The 19,562-nt window shown below is 41.3% G+C and overlaps 1 protein-coding gene across 5 annotated transcripts in view; it reads right to left on the bottom strand.

Moving 5' to 3' along the window:
- The window catches only part of LOC138739144 (protein diaphanous homolog 3-like), a 481,652-nt gene that overhangs the window by 368,144 nt on the left and 93,946 nt on the right, over positions 1–19,562 (bottom strand). For all 5 annotated transcript variants that reach the window (XM_069890655.1, XM_069890654.1, XM_069890657.1 and 2 more), the window contains 6 exons: positions 17,879–17,953; positions 17,703–17,772; positions 16,417–16,553; positions 15,209–15,314; positions 2,146–2,256; positions 1,172–1,290 (listed from right to left, as the gene is read on the bottom strand). In XM_069890655.1, the coding sequence (XP_069746756.1) occupies positions 1,172–1,290; positions 2,146–2,256; positions 15,209–15,314; positions 16,417–16,553; positions 17,703–17,772; positions 17,879–17,953 (618 nt within the window). The remainder of the gene's footprint in view (positions 1–1,171; positions 1,291–2,145; positions 2,257–15,208; positions 15,315–16,416; positions 16,554–17,702; positions 17,773–17,878; positions 17,954–19,562) is intronic.

The raw sequence follows: 19,562 nt of genomic DNA on the forward strand, positions 1-19,562 counted from the left end.
AGAACTAGGATTTGAGGGGGTGCTTTGGGCAAGGGCACCAGCAGGACCTCTGGCTTCCTGATCACAGAGGTTTGTACCTGGACTTGGGTTGCCAATGGATCAGGAGACTGTGTGGCTGCAGAGACTCCAGGAGCACTTGAGGTGAATCCACAAACACTCAGTGTCTCTGAATGGACTCCTTTTGCTTTTCTTCCTCAATGCTAGGATCACTGGGCAATGCTCATGGTGACACTGTTTGCCTTATGGCAGACAAAGGTTCAAGTACATCATGTATAATACATTTTTATGTATTACTGCATGACACTAAAATGAACCTTCAGTAACTTGCAAGAGTAGATATAACATCAGAACTAATTGAAAACCATTGAACATACAGCATCTACACTCTGGAACCAAGGTTCCACAAACCTCAGTTGTCGAGCTTCATTATATGAATGATTCTTATGTTTGAATTTGTTTGAAGCCAGGGCTTCAGTCCATTTTAATCATACAGTATGGAACAAGCCCTTTGGCCCAACTCATCTAACTAACTAAATTGGCATTCCAGGATAGTTCCATTGGTGAATTCTTTCCATCGGTGTGCTTCAGCTCTCATATTTATGATCCAACTAATGTCTTTAAAATAATTTGCCTGACATCCAATTGGCTTTCAAGATTTGTGGATAAATATTTATTCCCTATCCATACGGACGTAGTCTGGGTTTTCAGAGTGAAAATAAACTTGCAAGAGGAACTCCAGTGGATCAAGCAGCATCTTCAAAGGGAAATGGACAGATGACATTTCGGCTGAGACCTTGCATTTGGACTGGACCCAAAACATCTAATACCTATTTCCCTCCACAATGCTGCCTTACTTCAATTCCACCATCAGCAGCCTCGGGTCTCTCTATTTTTTGAGTATTCACATAGCTGATTGCCTCTCCATCAATTCATTAACACTCACTTCTTTGGCTTCAACTCCATTTGCTTTCTCTTTGTCCACTCAACAGTATTTTGCTGCAGCCAATGTTTTGTTTTAATTCATTGTCAACAACACAGTGAATTTTTGTATCTTCATTATTACATCCTTACAACATCATTGATGGATATTATAGAGTTAGTTTTTCTCTCATGTGGAAACAATATGCAACTGCATGGAATGGTCATGCAAATCTTTTATTAAAAAGGATATTCCAATTCAGATTGAATATCTCCAAGGCGATGTGAAAACTCAACTATATCTTCTTCTTTATGCTCATTAAATACTTTCAGCTGGATATCCAGTGCATCATTTTTAATTAATTTTAAATCCTGAGAAAAATAAACAAGAAAGAGTAATACATCTTAATTACTGCATGCAACTCGAGAAATAAGTAACAATTATATATAGAAAGAAATGGTATGGTCCAGGAATGGGAGCAAGAAAAACTAAATATTTCAAATCAATATAAATAAGATTGCCTTCTTGTTAATTCATATGGACATGGCTCACAACAAAGGCAGTTGTTATCAATGCCAGTGCTTGAGGACAATCATTTTCCTCAATGACACAAATTCCTCTGCCAATTCAGTAATTTTGCAGTTTAAAAATCAGTAATAGTGGAAAAAAAAATGGTTGCACATTTCCAAGTCAGTTTGGAGTGCAACTTGAAAAGAAATTTACAAAGGCACATTATGGGGAACAGTTGCACATAATGCAATCTGCAAATTATATGTATGCACACTTACAAAATGCAAACTCTGCTGACTTCAGCACTCGTGTGTTGGACTCATCCATGATGAAAATAATCCTGTTGCTTTAGATTCCCTTGAGTAATTTACTTACCCATAGGCATTCTTCACTAGATATGGCAGGATGGCAGTTTGATCTGATCCAACGAATGTGTGATAATTAAATTCTAAGATGTATTCCTATCCAACGTATATATTCCTGACTCATATGAACCAAGACGGTTCACCAAGAATGACAGTTTTGTTATAAGATAGGTTGTAAATTGTAATAGAAACAATTATCATAAGTATCCACAGTGCTTCACAGATGTTCCCAAAGTGCAAAACTAGTGCCAGACAAAACAACAGAGAACATCTTTGGCATGAAAATGCACACTAACTCACAATATACATTGCTATCGTATTTTCCAAAAAGATCTCTCAGATCGCTCTTACTTGAAGGAGATTGTTCAGTCCACAACGTGCAAATTCATTACGTATATGCATCCTCAAATCTAAATCATCAGGAGTGGTCACAAGTGCATTTATGAGCTGCATGCATGCCACCTAGATAAGAGATAAAATATTTATGGTTAGAATGTGACAAAAAAATTTTTGAAGTAATAAATAGTTGAGCAGTAAGTATGTGATGATGTTCTAAAGAAAGGATTGAGGAATAAATTAGAGCATTAATTTGTTACTGAAAATGCTGCATATGGGCTAAAAGTGCTCAACACAGATAATCACAATGAGAAAAAGCCACTTTTTCTCTGCACTTGACACAAAAATTATTTTCATAAAATTATTTTATGGGAACAGTTAATTATTTTAAAAGCATAGAGCTGAAGGTTGTACATTAATACAAACGAAGATACGAAAGATCATAAATAAATAAAAAGCCACATCAACAAAAGGGATGCACTGCAATATAATCGGAAATATTCAATAAACTTTGACAATATTTCTCAAAAGATGATTTTTCCAGATTTGCAGCTCAAACTTTAAGCCATCTACAGATCTGAAGGTAGGAGAGATTGAAAGCTGATGCGCCCTCCAGAGTGTGACATTAACAGCCAGAAGATGAACTCCATGCAATAGTCAGCACCAACTCCAAAATGTGAGGGGAAGGACATCATACTTAACATCCACAAACTGAACAATTCTCCACCAAACTCCCTTGACAACACCACAGCTCCTTCTGACAAAATTATCCAGCAAAACCTCAGAAAACAGATCACCTCCCATATCACAGATCCCTCATCTCATTAACGACACAATGAAGAGCAATGAAGTATACCACTATCTTCAATGTGCCAGCAGAGCTATTGGTTAATCAAGGAAATCAATCTGTAAAAGTTTCAGGTATGGTACAAAACTCCGCAAAATGGCAGCACTTCCACTGGGAGCGAGGATACAGCACTCCCAAGGGATCCAACCATCCAGTCAACTGTCATCAGCTCCACGCAGGCTTTGAACAGCCTGTTAAAGGTGTTGACGGTAGTTTTATTTAAAATCCCGTAACTGTGGGGTCTGCACCAAAGATGGCCGTGCCCATGATCAGCAGCAGCCACAAAGGGTTGCAGACCCCAGGGAAGCGGAGGACTGGCGCAGGGTACGATAAAATAGAGAGACCATTCCCCATCTGAGAAAGAGAAACTGAGAAGATGGCCCATGGAAAGGCAACCATGGCGTGGACCAGTGAAGGGGCTCTGAGGCTGAAAGATCAATGAATGCGGCAAGCTACTGGCGACTCGAGGTAAGGAACCCATGGAGGCTGTGAGCTGCTGGAGATTGCTGTCAGGAGACATGTGCTGGGCTGCGGACTGCTGGAGACTATTCGAAACTGGCTGAAGGGGGCACCAGGTATCGGAACTGGGAATGTGAGGGGGTGCCAAACTTACTGAAGTGTTCCTAACCATGTTGGTGGTTCGGATCTGGAGCTCAGATTGTCAATGGTTTGCACTGGAGCCTGTGTAGCTGTGGAGGCTACAGAAGCACCGGAGGCAATTCCACAGACATTCAGTGACTCTGGGGTGGGGGAGACTTTCTTCTGCATCATTCTCTGACTGTAAGAGGCACTTCAGGCAATTTCTGACAATGGTGAATCTGTCTGCCTTACAGCAGAATAAAGCAATTTCATGGAATATGACATTGTTTTATTACAATGACAGTAAACTGAATCTTGAAAACTCTTGCTGGATTACCAGATATACAAAGCAAAAACTTAACGATGTACTGAAGCTTCCTTGAATAAATGTAACATTCCAACCAACTTTTGGGAATGTTTAACCCAAGAGTTCCTCAAAAGGAACCCTGTTTGGGATAATGTTAAGAATCCTGGGTTCAAGCACTGGGAGCACTGAAGCTCCATGCTAAGTGTTGAAAGGATCATATGGAAAAAATCTAAATTTTAGGTGAACACAAATACTGCAAATTTATATTCAAAGTCAACCTGGCACCATGAGCTGCCTTAATTTTCGTACACACCCAGAAAGCCAGTATAGTTAGTTTTTAATTTCTTGTGATTATTTTACAAGATTTAGTTGATGGCATACTTCTCCTTTGCAATATTAGTTTGGTAGGCCATAAATAATCTGCAATTCTGGGCGCAGCATTGTCGGGTGGCACGGTTGCTGTAGCAATTAGCGCAACGCTTTTACAGCACCAGAGATTGGGACCAGGGTTCGAATCCCGCACTATCTGTAATGAGTGTGTACATTCTCCCCATGTCTGCCTGAGTTTTCCCCAGGGGCTCGAGTTTCCACCCACCATTCAAAACATACAAGAGATGTAGGTTAATCGGGAGTCAATTGAGCGGCATGGACTCATAGGTTGAAAGGGCCGGTTTCTGTGGTGTATGTATAAATCTAAAAAATTTGCTCAAAATGAAAAAAAAACTTTACAATTAATCTAATTTTGTAATTACACACACAATATTGCATTTAATCCAACATAAAGGAGACTACAAAAGGATTCAGTAAAATACAAAAGTCTGCAGATGCTGTGATTGTAATAAAAGCACAGAAATGATGGAGGAGCTCAGCAGGTCTTGCAGCTTCCATAGGAGGTAAAGATTTACGACTGACATTTAAGACTGGCTCAGGCCTGTAACATCGGTAATATCTTTACCTCTGATGGACATTGCAACACCTGCCAAGTTCCTCCATCATTTCTGTTTTTATTGCAATGGGACTAAAATGATGTAAAACTGACCTTTAAACAAAGCTGATTTTTGAAGAATTGAACAGAAATCAGCTTGTAAATGATTGATGTTTGAGACAAAGAAACTGTTTGAGATCTGATTAACCAGGATAAGGAAGTCCACCCTGCTTGCCTTTGCACAGTCATCAAAAAAGTCAAAAGGGGAGATTTCTAAGAGCAATTATTAATGTTCAAGCAGGCAAACGTGGAGATGGAAGATTGAAATAGTGTCCAATCTATGAACTCATCTCAAATTGATGAGAAAGCAAATTGTTAGTATTCGGGAGCAAATTGTTAGTCTTTGGCATAGTTTTGAAATTTGAAGTGGACTTTGCTTATTCAAAATAAAAAATGCTTTGTGATCAATTGAACCCACATTGAGGATGTTCTAACCCAACACATGAAGCGAGTGGTATGCAACAATTTAGAATCATCTCATGCTTGGTTTCATAAACAAAGTTAACAGAACAACAATTAAACAACTTCTGTGCAAAAGGAAATTATAGTTTGGAAATACAACCAAAAAATGGTCTGAGTGTAAAAACCCAATTTCATATTATTCTTTCCAGACAATATGGAGAAGAGGGCATGGTTTTCCCCATATCTGTATGGGTTTTCTTCCACCTTTCAAAACATATGGGTGTTATATTTTAATTGGGGTATTTGGGTGGCAAATCTTCATGGGCCGGAAGGGCTTGTTACCATGCTGCATGTACAAAAAGAATTTTAAAAAAACAGACCATTTCATCTTTACAGCCATAACAAGTGGAAAACATACTCAAAACTTTTGAATTCTGTCCTGCCAGATATGTATTTGATCCCAAGCTGGGAATCTTGTCATGGTTCACATGCTTCAGCTGAGTAGCCAAAGTGTCAGTCATCACCTGTCTCATCTTATTGGTCTTCTTTGCATCAGAGATGTTAACAGCTTTCACTATTCTACATGTACAAAGCAAAGAGGTTAAGAATCTGACCATTGCACGAGAACAAAAGTGAATTTAAAATAAATTTGATTTCACCATTTCTAAAGATAGTTGAAAATACACACACTCAATTTAAATTGTTCAGGTCAATTCAGAAAATAATACTGCACATTATTCTTTCAAGACTGAAGAATGTTCACTTAACTCCATTTCAGCCATTTTTAATGAAATGTATCAACTCTTCACTGTAGTCCCCAGAAGAGATAACATAATCAACTGCTCCAATTAGTCTTCCATTCAAAAATCAGCGAATGACAGGCAGATGGTTCAAGGATTTGAACTTGAACTTCTGTATTGCAAAGTTAATAATATAAACACAATATATTTTAACCAAAAATGCACATTCTTGAAATGTTGATTTCTTTTCAAGTCCTTGAACTTAGGGTTTCAAGATTTCTGGCATGATTTAAATGCAATTTAACTGTGGAGGTCATTGTGTTATGGTGCAAAGTGTACAGCTTTTTCTTCATTAATTAAGAAAATCAAATGTCACATTTTAAAAGAGGAGGGATGGCTTTGCTCATCAGGGAAAGTGTCACAACATAGCTTAGACAGGACAGGGTTAGGGATAAGGTTAGTAAACTTGTCTACTGAGGTTTTCCAGGTGGAACTGAGGAATCGGAAAGGTATGACCATATTAATGGGGTTGTGTTGTTGACCACTTAACAGCCAACAGGAATTGGAGGATCAAATCTGTAGAGAGATAGTAGACAGCCACAGACAACACAAAGTTGTAATAGTACATGACTCATTTTCCACATATTGACTGGGACACACACACTATAAAAGGGCTGGATGGGTTAGAGTTTGTCAAATAGGTTCAGTAAAGTTTTATGAATCATTATTTAGAGGAACCAACTGGAGCCTGAGATATAGGATCTCATAGCCAAGAATGAGACAGGACAGGTGATAAAAGTGCATGTTGAGGTAAAACTTTGGGTCCAGTGATCATAATGCCATTATTTATCCATAATTATCTTGAAACTAAAGGTCTGGGCTTCAAGATCAGATTTTAAACTGGATAAAAGCCAATTCTGAAGAAATGAGGAATGATCTCGAAAGGGTGGATTGAGACAGGTTGTTTTCTGGCAAGGATGTGTTTGGTAAATGGGAGCCCTTCAAATACAAAATTTTGAGAAGACAGAGTTTGTATGTTCCTGTCGGAATTAAAGGCAAAGTTTGCATGGGGAACCTTGGTTTGAAGAGTATGGGGGAAATGTTCAGTTTAAGAAAAGGGAGGAGTATTGCAGGTACAGGCAACAAAGAGCACATTAGGTACTTGAAGAATGTGAACAATGCAGGGAAAAACGCAAGATGGAAATCAGGAAGACTAAAAGAAGACAACGTTATTTTGGTAGCCAAGGTGATAAAAATTCCCATTGGCTTCTCTAAGTATATTAAGAGCAAAATGATAGAAAGAGACAAAATTGATCCTCTTGAACACGAGTGGTCAGCTATGCATGGAGTCAAAGTGATGTTGGAGATATCAAATGGGGTATTTGCATCCGTTTTTACTCAAAAATCTGCCTAGAGTCCATGGAAGTGAGGCAAACAAGCAGTGAGATCAGGGAACCTTTCAGATTAAATAAGACTAGGTACTTGCTGTCAAGGCAAATAAGGGTAGATAAATCCACTGGGCCTGACGAGGTATTCCCTCAGACCTTGAGGGAAACAAGTGTACAAATTTCAGAGGCCTTGGCAGATATATTTAATATAGGCACAGATGAGGTTCCAGAGGATTGGAGGGGAACTCATACAGTTCTTTTGTTTAAATAATCCAGGAAATTATTGGCCGGTGAGCCTGACATCAGTAGTAAATAAGTTATTAGAAGGAGTTCTAAAACAGCAGGCATGCAAGTATTTGGATAGACAGGATAGGCTGATTAGTGATGTCAACATGACTGTGCATGGTAGATCACTTTGGTTAAAATCTTCAAGAGCTTGAGGAGATTACCAGAAAAGTTGATTCTAAAAAGGCCATGGATGTTGTCTGCAAGGACTTAACAAGCCCTTTGACAAGGTTCCACGTGGCAGGTTAGTCAGGAATGTTCAATTGCTCAGTGTTCATGGTGAGCTTATAAATTGGATTTTACATTGGCTTTATGGGAGGAGCCAGAGAGTGGCAGCGGAAGATTGCCTTTGACTGGAGGCCTATGAGTAATGGTGTGCCTCAGGGATCATCGATGCTCCTTCTCATCCAGATCATTTATATAGATGACAAGGAATTAAATTGAATTAGCAAATTTGCAGATGTCAAAGATTGGAGGTGTAGCAGACAGAGAAGAACCCATTCAAAGCTTGCAGAGGGATCTGGACCAGCTGTAAAAATGGGCTTCAAAAATGGCAGATGGGCTTTATTGCAGACAAATGTGAGGTGTTGCACTTCGGAAGGAAAACTGCAGTGAACAGTAGGGCACTGAGGAGTGTGGCAGAAGAGGGCTCTGAGAATACAGTTACACAATTCGCTGAATGTGGTGCCACAGGTAGATAGGGTCATAAAGAGAGAATTTGGCTCATTGGCCTTCATAAATCAAAGTATTGAAAACAGGAAATGGAATGTTATGGTAAAGTTGTATAATATATTGGAAAGGCTAACTTTGGAGTAATTAAAGCAGTTTTGGTCATTGAACTACAGGAAAAATATCACTCAGATTGAAAAAGTGCAGAGAAGATTTACTAGGAAGCTGCTGGGACATGAGGAACTGAGTTATAGGGAAAGGTTAAGCAGGTCTCTGGAATATAGAAAAATGAGGGGAGATTTGATCCAAGTGTATCTAATTATTAGGGGTTTAGACAGAGTAAATGCAAGTAGGCTTTTTTCTACTGCGGTTAGGTGAGGTACAATCAGAGGATATGAGTTAAGGGTGAAAGGGGAAATGTTTAAGGGGAAAATTAGGGGTTACTTCTTCATGCAGAGAACAAGAGAGTGTGGAACAAGCTGCCAGCTGAATTGACAAATACTGCCTCAATTTTGAAGTTTAAAAAAAATTTGGACATGTAAATAGATAGGAGGGTTATGGAGGAATATGGTACAGACCACTTGGATTAGGCAGAATTATACTTTCTGCCCAGACAAGAAGGTCCTGTTACTGTGCTGTAATGTTCTATGCGTCTCTTAGCAATTCAGTTGCAAACAAAATGATTGCAGCATTTCAAAGTTAACAGTGCTGGATGGACACTTTCCTTTGAGTGAAAATGTTTCTGGTACAAAACACTCTCTGGATACACGGTTGATAAATGGATTCTTGAAAGAGAGACACAGAGACAACAAGACAAGAAACTGCCCTAATATCTATTCAGCCCATGCAAGCCATCAGTCACTCATTAACACTTTTACAACGTAATGCAGTTTCTCATGAGAAAGGCAGAGTCATAAGCCATATCACACAGGACCAAGACGTGTGACCACCCTCACAGTTGATCATCAAATGCCCATCTCAGGTGATGTCTCAGTGCACGACTGAGGAAGTTGTGTACCTAATAATTGTACAAACCATTTTGATATGTTGCTAAATTGCTCTCAAATGTACTTGAAAGATCATATTTCACAGAGCCAATCTGACCATAATCAGAACAGATTTGACAGGAGCTGGATCTTCACGAAATGGCTGCCACATGTCCAAAAATCATTCCACTTCAAAAGTGCTTCATCAACTGCTAAATTCTTTGAAATCTGAATGTTCTTCACCAGAACTATACCCCTTTCCCTGATGCCATGCCATAAAACAAAAATACATGAGCCACACATTTACTTTGTTGGTGCTAATTTCATGTGGGATGGATCGGAATTTTAAAAATAAGGCTTATTGTGCTTCATATCTGGACCTCGCAACTTTTATTTCCTCAGCAGAACCTCCTCCTCAATCCTATCTGCATCACTGGTTGCCAAATGAATGTGGCAAGAACATCTCCCCCCCACCCAACCCACCCTTACCCCTCCCCACCCCCATTCCAGGTACCTCTCCATTGCCAAGGAAACATCCTTGCTTGTCACATCAAGCAGGAAACAAAGACTTTATGATTCATGTCCACACCTTAAAAAAACAATCTGTCTCCCAGAATATTTTTTGCTTCAGATTTAATAGTCCGTGTAATATGTTCCCATGCTCAATATTATCACCCACTCAGTGCTCCAACCCACAAATGCTATGAAGACCTTACATTTTTTTGGAAAAATGAGAGCGCCAAGGTTCCTGTGGTGCCTCAATTTTCATCTATTTATTTGCCTCTCTTCTAGATATACTTCCCATTTCCTCTCAAGTTACAAACTTGGCAATAATTGATACAAGGTACTTCACCATTGCTGGTTTACTGTCAAAACTCTCAACATCGTTTCCAAATCTGTTAAAACCAACTGATGTCTCATACACTGAACTGACATTTTCCTAATCAGCGATATTAATTATATTAGGATGGCACTGAAGGTTGCTCCAAACGTAGAGGACATCACGTTTGAAAATGTAACAATAAAGAGTCCAAGACACCAGGATGATTATGTCAGAAAGAGTAAAAGAAAATACAGGTTAGCCAGCAAGAAATAACAGATTCCAAGTGCTTCTACATAAATGTAAAAATAACACAAGTAAAACAATAAATGCAACATTGTTAGCACATCTAATAGTCTCTGACCATTAGATCATAATTTTCTGGCACTGAAAACATCAGCACTATTACTGGCTTGGTCTTGAACCCTGTCAAGCAATAATGAACAAGTATGGATGCATAGTGCTTCACTTACAGCCTAATTGTGTTCCATTCCAAGAATACTGAGGAAATTCAACTAAACCTTCCAGCTGGATAATGATAGATGAATGGATACACATGGCTACATCAATTTGCTATTGTATAACTTAAAAACTAACTGGTCTACAAGGATTTAGCAGTATACCAGGTGAATAATAATCAGAATTCCAGTCACATTATCAAATGGACATTATTGCTTTATAACTAAAAAAAATCAAATTAATAGATGGGATAGATTTGACGTTAATAATTGAAGTATTGTGGCGCTCGGAGGAGCTGAAGTAAATCACTGCCACCACAACGATGGTCGTTAACGACTGTTTTTATTCAAATTCAGCGCGCCCCTTTCAAGGCAGCATGAGCTCAGTCACCTGGTGCATTGTGACGTCATAATCGCTGCCCAGGGCGCGCGCTGGAAAGGATGCTGGAGTCAAGAAGAAACCCCTGACGATGCCATCTCCTAATGGCTGCCCTGCCATGTGGCGATACAAGTGGGGCCGGTTCGCCATTAGGCTGTGCGCCGCCAAACAACCCCACCCCCCAAACCAGCTACGCGTCCTGTCGCTTAGGCGGCCAGCCCCGCCGTTTGGGGCACGGCCGCCTGGACCGGTTGAGAGAAGTCTAAGGCTCCCTGTGGTTCCCTTCTGACAAAGACGAATTGCGCCACATCCAGTTCTTTGGGCCGATGAGACAGTTGGGTGCCGTGGTGCATCGGGGTCGGGTTGCCTAGGTGTTTACGGAGGTCAGTGAGCCACTCACCTTCGCTGTAGACCGAAGAATTCCCCTGGCAGGGAGAATGGTGCTCCGTAGACTATTTCAGCTGACAAGGCTTGCAGGTCCTCCTTGGACACCGTCCTGATTCCGGGGAGGACCCAGAGCAACTCGTCCACCCAGTCGGTGACTGGAAAGCCTGGCCATCAGGGCGGACTTTAAGTGGCGAAGGAAACTCTCTATCAATCCGTTAGACTGCAGGTGGTAGGCAGTGTTACCCGTAAAAGCCTCGCCAGCTGCTACCATAGGGCGGAGGATAAATTGAGCAGCCCTGTCACTCGTAATATGTTCCAGCACGCTGAAACGAGTGATCCATTGGCCGACCAGGGCTCCAGCGCATGTCTCTGCCGATGCTTCATGGACCAGGAAGGGTTCCAGCCACCTGGTAGCTCTGTCCAGTATGGTGAATAGGTACTGCGAGTCCCTGGACACCAGCAAGGACCCCACGATGTCTATGTGGATATGTTGGAACCTTCACGGTGCCGGGTCGAAATGTTGGACAGGGGCCTGCGTGTGCCTGTGGACTTTGGAGGTCTGGCATCGGATGCAATTGCGCGCTAGTGCTGCAACCTCCTCCTTGAGGTAGTGCCAGACGAATCGCTGAGCCACCATGTGGACAGTAGTCTTTACCGAGGAGTGGGCAAGATCGTGAATGGAACTGACGACCCTAGCCCTCCAGTCCTGTGGAACTAGCGGGCGCGGTGAGCCGGTGGAAGTATCGCAGAGCAGCAGCTGGGCGGAATTGGGGAGGTGGATATCCTCAAGCTGGAGTTCTAATACTGTGGTGCGGAGAGCCTGGGTTTCAGTGTCGCACTGTTGGGCCTGTGCAAGCTGTGTGTCGAGACCAGGAACTAGCATGCTGATGGCCAGGCAGGAGACCGCGTCAGCAACTACGTTGTCCTTACCTGCTCTGTGCCGGATGTCCGTTGTGAATTCCGAGATGTGTGACCGGTGGCACTGTTGCCTGGCTGACCACGGATCTTTAGCCATCGATAGTGCTTGGGTGAGGGCCTTGTGGTCGGTAAAGACGGTAAAAGTTCTGTCCTCTTGGAAATACCAAAAATGGTGGGTGGCTAGGCACAGCGCCAGGAGCTCCCGGTCGAACGCACTGTATTTGAGTTCAGGAGGCCGCAACTGCCTGCTGTAAAAGGCGAGCAGGCGCCACTGTCCGTCCAGCTACTGTTTGAGCACCACTCCGACCGCCATGGCGGAAGCATCGACCAATAGTGCCGTGGGTGCTACCGGGCCCGGGTGCACTAACAAAATCGCCTCAGCGAGGGCCCGCTTTGTCGCTGCGAAAGCCTCATCTGCCTCCTCTGACCAGGCCAAGGTCTTTTCCTTTGTCGCTATCAGCGCAAACAGAGGGTGCACAATGCAGGCAGCATTGGGGATGAATCAATGGTAAATATTCACCATCCTCCCCCAAATTCCTGTAGCCCTTTGAGGAAAGAGGGCTTGGAGAAACGTTGGACGACTGCCACTTTCTCCGATGCCACAGCTGCCCCAGACGCTGTGATTGTGTGCCCCAAGAACTGCAAAGTTTGTTTCCCAAACTGGCATTTGGCCTTTTTGACTGTGAGGCCAAATTCTGCCAGCCAGCAAACAGGGTACAGAGATGAGCCTTGTGCTCTTCACGAGTACGGCTAGCTACCAGTATGTCATCTAGGAAGATAAAGACAAAGTCCAAATCCCTACCCACTGCATCCATAAGGCGCAGAAATGTCTGAGCAGTGTTCTTCAGGCCAAACGGCTTGCAGAGAAACTCAAACAGGCCGAAGGGGGGTTATAACGGCGGTCTTTCCAACGTCATCAGGGTGGACAAGGATCTGGTGGTATCCGCACACCAGATAGACCTTTGAAAAGAACCGCGTGGCGTGGAGGTTGGCCATGAAGCCTTGGAAATGAGGGTCTCGGAACCTGTCTGGAGCTGTGGCGTTGTTCAGCCGTCTGTAGTCTCCGCCGGGCTTCCAACCTCCTGATGACTTCAGGACCATGTGTAGCGGCACGGACCAAGCGCTGTTCGAACGCCAAACGATGCCCAACTCCTGGAGTCTGGAGAATTCCTCCTTGGCTTGCTTCAGTTTCTCTGACGGCAGCCATCTAGCCCTGGAGTGGATCGGGGGGCCTTGTGTAGAGACATGATGGAATACTCCATGTCGGGGGGAGGTGATGTCGAAGTGAGGCTCCAGGATGGCAGGGAACTCACTGAGGATCCCAGCGAATTCGTCTTCGGCAGCAGCTGTGGTGATCTCAGACCTGGCATCGTCAGCCGTATCCAGGTGCAATGAGCGGTAGGTACGGGCGTTAAGCAGCCGCCTGCCCCTCATGACCACCATCAGGCTGTGAGCCCTTAGAAAGTCAGCCCCCAACAGCGCCATGCTCACCGAGGCCAGGACGAACCTCCAACTGAACTTCTCTTCCCCGATCTGTATGTGTGCCCTACGAGTGCCAAAGGTTTTGAGAGCCATTGGCAGCCCGCAGGGTTGGACCAGGGTTTCAAGTCCGTGTTTCCAGCACTGTGGGGGGATGGACACTCAGCTCAGCCCGTGTCGACTAGGAACCGGCGGCTTTGGATCTGTCTTGGATGCAGAGGAGGCTGTTCACGTGACCAACCGTCACAGCCATCAACAGCAGTTGGCCTGGCCGTTTCTCTGGTAATCGCATGGCTGGTGGCACTTGGTGGTACCAGTGCTGATGGTAGAAGCACCATGATGACTGGGCTTCTTTGGGCTTGCCCTTGGGGAAATCTTGCTGACGACGGGGCCCAGCTTGGAGACCTGGTTGAGTGCTGCCTTGTTCTCCTGCTTAGCTCACCAGAGGGCATCCGCCCGGGTTGCTGCCTTGCAGGGGTTGGAGAAGTCCTCTTCAGACAGATGGAGCCAAATGTCCTCTGGCATCTATTCTAGAAAGATCTGTCTGAAGAGGAAGCACGGCTCATGATCCTCTGCCAAGGCCAGCATCTCGTCCATGAGGGCTGAGGGGCTGCGGTCTCCCAACCTGTCTAAATGTAAGAGTCTGGAACCACGCTGCTGGGGTGAGAGGCCAAACTTCCCCAGGAGCAGATTCTTGAGGGCTGTGTACTTTTCAGTCGCTGGTGGCCGATGGATGATATCGTCCATCCTCACTGCCGTGTCCTGATCAAGGGCGCCCACGACATGGTAAAACTTGGTGGTGTCAGCCGTGATGTTTCTGAAGTGGAATTGTGCCTCCACTTGGCCGAACCATATCTGTGAATGATGTGACCAGAAAGGGGGAAGTTTGAGGGCTACCGCATTAACCTCTGCCATGTCCATTGTTGTTTGGGTCCAGAAGGTTGTCTAGGCCTGTCGGGGTCACCAATATGGCGCTCTGAGGAGCTGAAGTAAATCACTGCCACCACACCGATGGTCGTTAACGACTGTTTATATTCAAATTCAGCGCGCCCCTTTCAGGGCAGCATGAGCTCAGAAACCTGGTGCATTGTGATGTCATAATCGCTGCCCAGGGCGCGCACTGGAAAGGGACGCTGGAGTCAAGAAGAAACCTTTGACGACGCCATCTCCTAATGACTGCCCTGCCATGTTGGCTATACAACGATACAAGCAGGGCCGTTTCGCCATTAGGCTATGCGCCACCACAGTATTTTCATTTTAAGATCTCTCAGCCCCAAGAAAATTGGACAACATAATTACCAATGTAAATATTGCGTCTCAGTCAAAATTTGGATTATTGGAATTCTTCAACGTATAATGCATGAATGTTAAATCTTGAAATATTTAATAACTAATAAGCATTTTACTATGACAAACTATATCTAATATTGTACTAATGATTTGACAAACCTGCAATTGCACAGGGGATCTATGTAGACCTCCCACTATAGGGTAAAATCTTTCCCATTTTCGGACTTCTCCTGCTGTGGTTATGGCTTCCAAAACTTTATCAAGGCTAAAATAAAATTCAAAAATGTGTCAAATTAGAAAGTGATTGAAAATAGTTAATGTCCAATATTTCATAGAAAATGAATAGTTATTTGTATACAATATTTTATCATCACACAAAACAATGGACAAACAATAAATCTGATATACAAAACACTTAAATTCAAGGCAATGATCCACTTGTGTAGTTTTTGTATCCTACCATCATCAGCAAGATAAATCTTAGACATCAACCAGATATGGAACAAATAAAGAATTGGTTAAATATGTACAAAGACACAAAAAAAAGGAGCAGGTGAAGCCACGAGGCCTGATCTGTCATTCTGTACAAATTGTGCTCGATCTATCCCAGGCATCCATAATCTAACTTCCCCTCCATGGAGTTTCCACTTTCTCCCAGAGAATCAATGGGTTTCTCTCAGGTGCTTTATGTCACATTGCTGTTTGGTTGGGTGAATGGTCTTGGAATTATTCTAAGTGCAGGAGGGTGACTGGGGGAAAAAAAAAATCAGGGGGCATTTGGGGCAGTACAATTAATGTAGCAGTTAGCACAGTGTTCTTGGAGAGATTGCAACCAGGGTTCAAATCTCGCGCTGTCTTTAAAGAGGTTGTATGTTCTCCAAGTGTCTGCAATGGTTTCCTCCCACCCTTCCAAAATTTACCAAGGTTGCAGGTTAATTGGACGGCACAGATTCATTTGCCAGAATGGCTTGTTGGTGTGCTACATGTCTAAATTTAACATTTAATAGACTTATATAAAAGAAAAGGATTGGAATATGACTACTCTAAGACTACTACTTTGGCTCAATGGGCCAAATTATCTTTGTGAGAATATCCCACAAATATGGAGTGCAGAGAATGTAGCAGCCAGCTCTTATAAGTAGCAATATAAAAATAATCAGTTTCAAAGACATTAAATATTGAACAATTAAGAAATCATGATAGGATGGATGGATGAAAAATTTCAAAATGGATGTCTTGCTGTTAATTTGAGCAAATGATCCAATATAAAAATATCCTGATATGAACTTGTATTTACATACTGGTTAAATAAAGACATTTATTTCTGTGATTTTACCAAGAATATAAAAAATGCAACTTGAACTTACATATTTTCTTCACCAACAATACAGATTGCAGAAAGAAGCTTCACTGCATCCGTCATCATGCTGGGCTGCTTGGGATCAATAGCTCTGGCCAGCAAGAACATACTTCGCTCTTCACCAAGGATTCTCTCCAATCCATACTGAAATTAGAAGGGGAAAATACTTATTGCACATCCATCAGAAAGTTTTCTGCCAAAGAATTACTGAGTAATTTTCCATCAACGTTAAAGGAAAATATTCATTTTCTTATTTTTGTGTTCAGATCAAGGAGCCTATAATTTTTCGCAAGCACAAGCTTTATTTACAGAATTTGTAGAAGGACAAATTTTAAATAATAAAATATATTCTCCAGCTAGTGCACCATAACTACAAGGAGGCTGGAGTTGAATGAAATTGGGGAGCAGTGCCCGATTTAGAAATAAGCTAAACAAGTCACATCTTAGGTCCTCATAATCCACAGGGGCCTCAAAAAGTTTCAGAATGTTTGAGGGGTCTTTTAAAGGAAAGACACACAGAGCAAAGGAGAGACCCACAGAGCACAGGGTGTGAGCCCCACAGAGCGCACCAGCCCCACAGAAGGTGCGTGCATGCTTAGAAATACACATACACATATGAGGGTGGGGATGTGGGGGAGACATGTCAAACACACATTATATACATAATGTTGGGGGTGCACATGCAGGTGGGATGTATGTGCATGTATTCCATATTTTGTATTTAAATTCAGACCATTTATATTTAATTTCAATCCATCAGTGAGTATAACATGAAATTCAGTATAAATATTTTGGCAAATAAAGCAAATGACAAAATAGCTTTGAATTACATTTAAGAATTGTTTCCAGGCTATAAAATATTATAATCTAGGATAGATATCCAACCAACCAAATAATTTGTATTTTTCACTTTAAATGCCTTGCTGTAAAATAATTAAAAAAGCATATATCTATTCAAGTTTTGTGAGACTTTCTGGAGTAATTTTTTTAGCAAGGGTCCTCCAAGCTTTATATACAGTAGCTTAGGGCCTCAACAAGTCTAAATCCAACACTGTTGGGGAACGAAGGATGAAAGCAAACTCTTGACTGCTTTTGTTGTCCTTCAATGGACAACCATCATAAGAATTTTACAGATCAAGTTCAAAAGGGAAAATATAAAATGAAAACATGAAGGAGCAAAAAGATGAATCGTTGCTTTTACAGTAAATATCTTAAAAATGTCAGTGATTACATTACAGACAATCTAAAATGAGATCACATTTCAGAGAAACAGAACGTAAATATTTCAGTTACCTTATTATTCATGAATGCCCTCAAACACTGAATCACTTTATGTTGACTCTTGAAGTCATTTTTTTCCTTACTGTGATAAGCAAAAAATGAAAGTTTTATTGCAGGTCAGAAAGAAAACTATTGCATTGTGCACATTATCAAGCATGGAAAAATGAAGTATTAAAACCTGTACTCACGGCTTTTTATCAAGCAATTTCTCCAGGACATCCAACAATTGACCCAAACCTTCATCTCCAAAACTTTCGACCCAACTGGGGGAAAAAAAGGATAAAGTTACCTAACCTTTTGAAAAATAAAGTGGGCAAAGGTGAAAGAAATCAATCTCAGCACACGACTGAACATGCAGTTCAAATTGAAGAATCTTGAGCACATTTTATTGTCTACATTATTAAACATCATTTAGTTTAACCACACAGACAATAAAATAATTTTCATCCAATATGTAATCTGTGCTTTAAATTGGCTAATATTTTTGATAAGCATTATTTTAAATCTTTTTCACAGTGAACTTGAATACTTCAATGGAAAAAAAAAGCATGTTCTCAGTTTCAACCAAAATGTTCCAAGAGAGACAGTTTCCTTTAAGATAACGTTTATTAAGAATTGGGCTGCATGGGTTTGTGCACCAAAATGGCCTGTTACTGTGCTGTATATCTATTTTTTTAAAATATTTGATTAAAAGACTTGAAAGTCATGTGCTTTGAGGGGAAAAATTACAGCTTCACAAATCCACCCCCAAATTTGTTTTTCACCCCCAAATTTCACACTTCAAACTATCGAGCCAGTTGTATCTGGTAAGACTGCAAAGTTACAAATTACAAATACAAGTAGCACATATCAATCAAAATTAAAGGAAGATGTTTCTTTGGTTTCACAGAGGGAATCATGAAAACTATAGTTTATAGTGGTTTTTAGACTGCAGGCATGTAACGGCACAATCAACAAAATTTGCCTTTACATGGACAGTTTAAAAAGGAATTTTTAGTCAATTCCTGCACCGTAATTTATCCTGCAGGATCCCATCTACTTTTCAGGGGAAGCCTGCAGTCGAAATCACACCACAAAATTCACCATGGGAATTCGACGTCCATCTGATGACTCAGGCCAAGTTGCCCCACCCAAAAGCACCAGGACTAACTTGCACAGGGATGCAGTGTTAAAGACCACAAGGTGAGTAATTATGTTAATTTGTTAAATTTTTCATATTTTTCTAACCTTTACTGTTTAAAAAAACACTACCAACTCATCCAGAAGACAACTTCTAATTTCCTTCAAGTTATGTGACCAAACCCTCAGAGATGCTTATTTCAATAGGCAATTCTGAAATACAAAGCGATAAATATAATTTATGCACTCCTGCATATTATGCAGAATAAATGCAGATTATTTTATGTTCTTATTTTTCAGGAAAGTTTAGATCAAAAACAATCAATATTTCTGACATGGCTCATTAGTTTTACCTAGCAAAATAACAAGATCTAAAAAAATAACAAGTAGAAAAGGCAATGTAAGACATAATTAATTTGTGCAGCTCATTATTATCACACACCTTCCCCATCAGCAATCAAAATCAACATTCTTGCCAGCACACTTTTTTTTCCAGAATTAGACTCCAAGACTGAGCAAAGCAATATATAAACTCAACTGAAAGATTTTAATAAAATGCTAGAATATACAATTTTTCCTAAACACTTGGCTTTTATGAAAGTATATGCTTGGTTAGTCCCAAAATATTTTATAAAGCATCATTTTTTAAAATTCTTTACAGTGCTTTAAAATATTTAAAAATGCTTGGAACAATACCTATTCTGTCAGTTCAAAGGCAATCGCTTTTAGAGTCCATTATTGTTACCCTTATAT

This window comes from Narcine bancroftii, chromosome 7, assembly GCF_036971445.1.
Source record: "Narcine bancroftii isolate sNarBan1 chromosome 7, sNarBan1.hap1, whole genome shotgun sequence".
Classification (NCBI taxonomy): Eukaryota; Metazoa; Chordata; class Chondrichthyes; order Torpediniformes; family Narcinidae; genus Narcine; species Narcine bancroftii.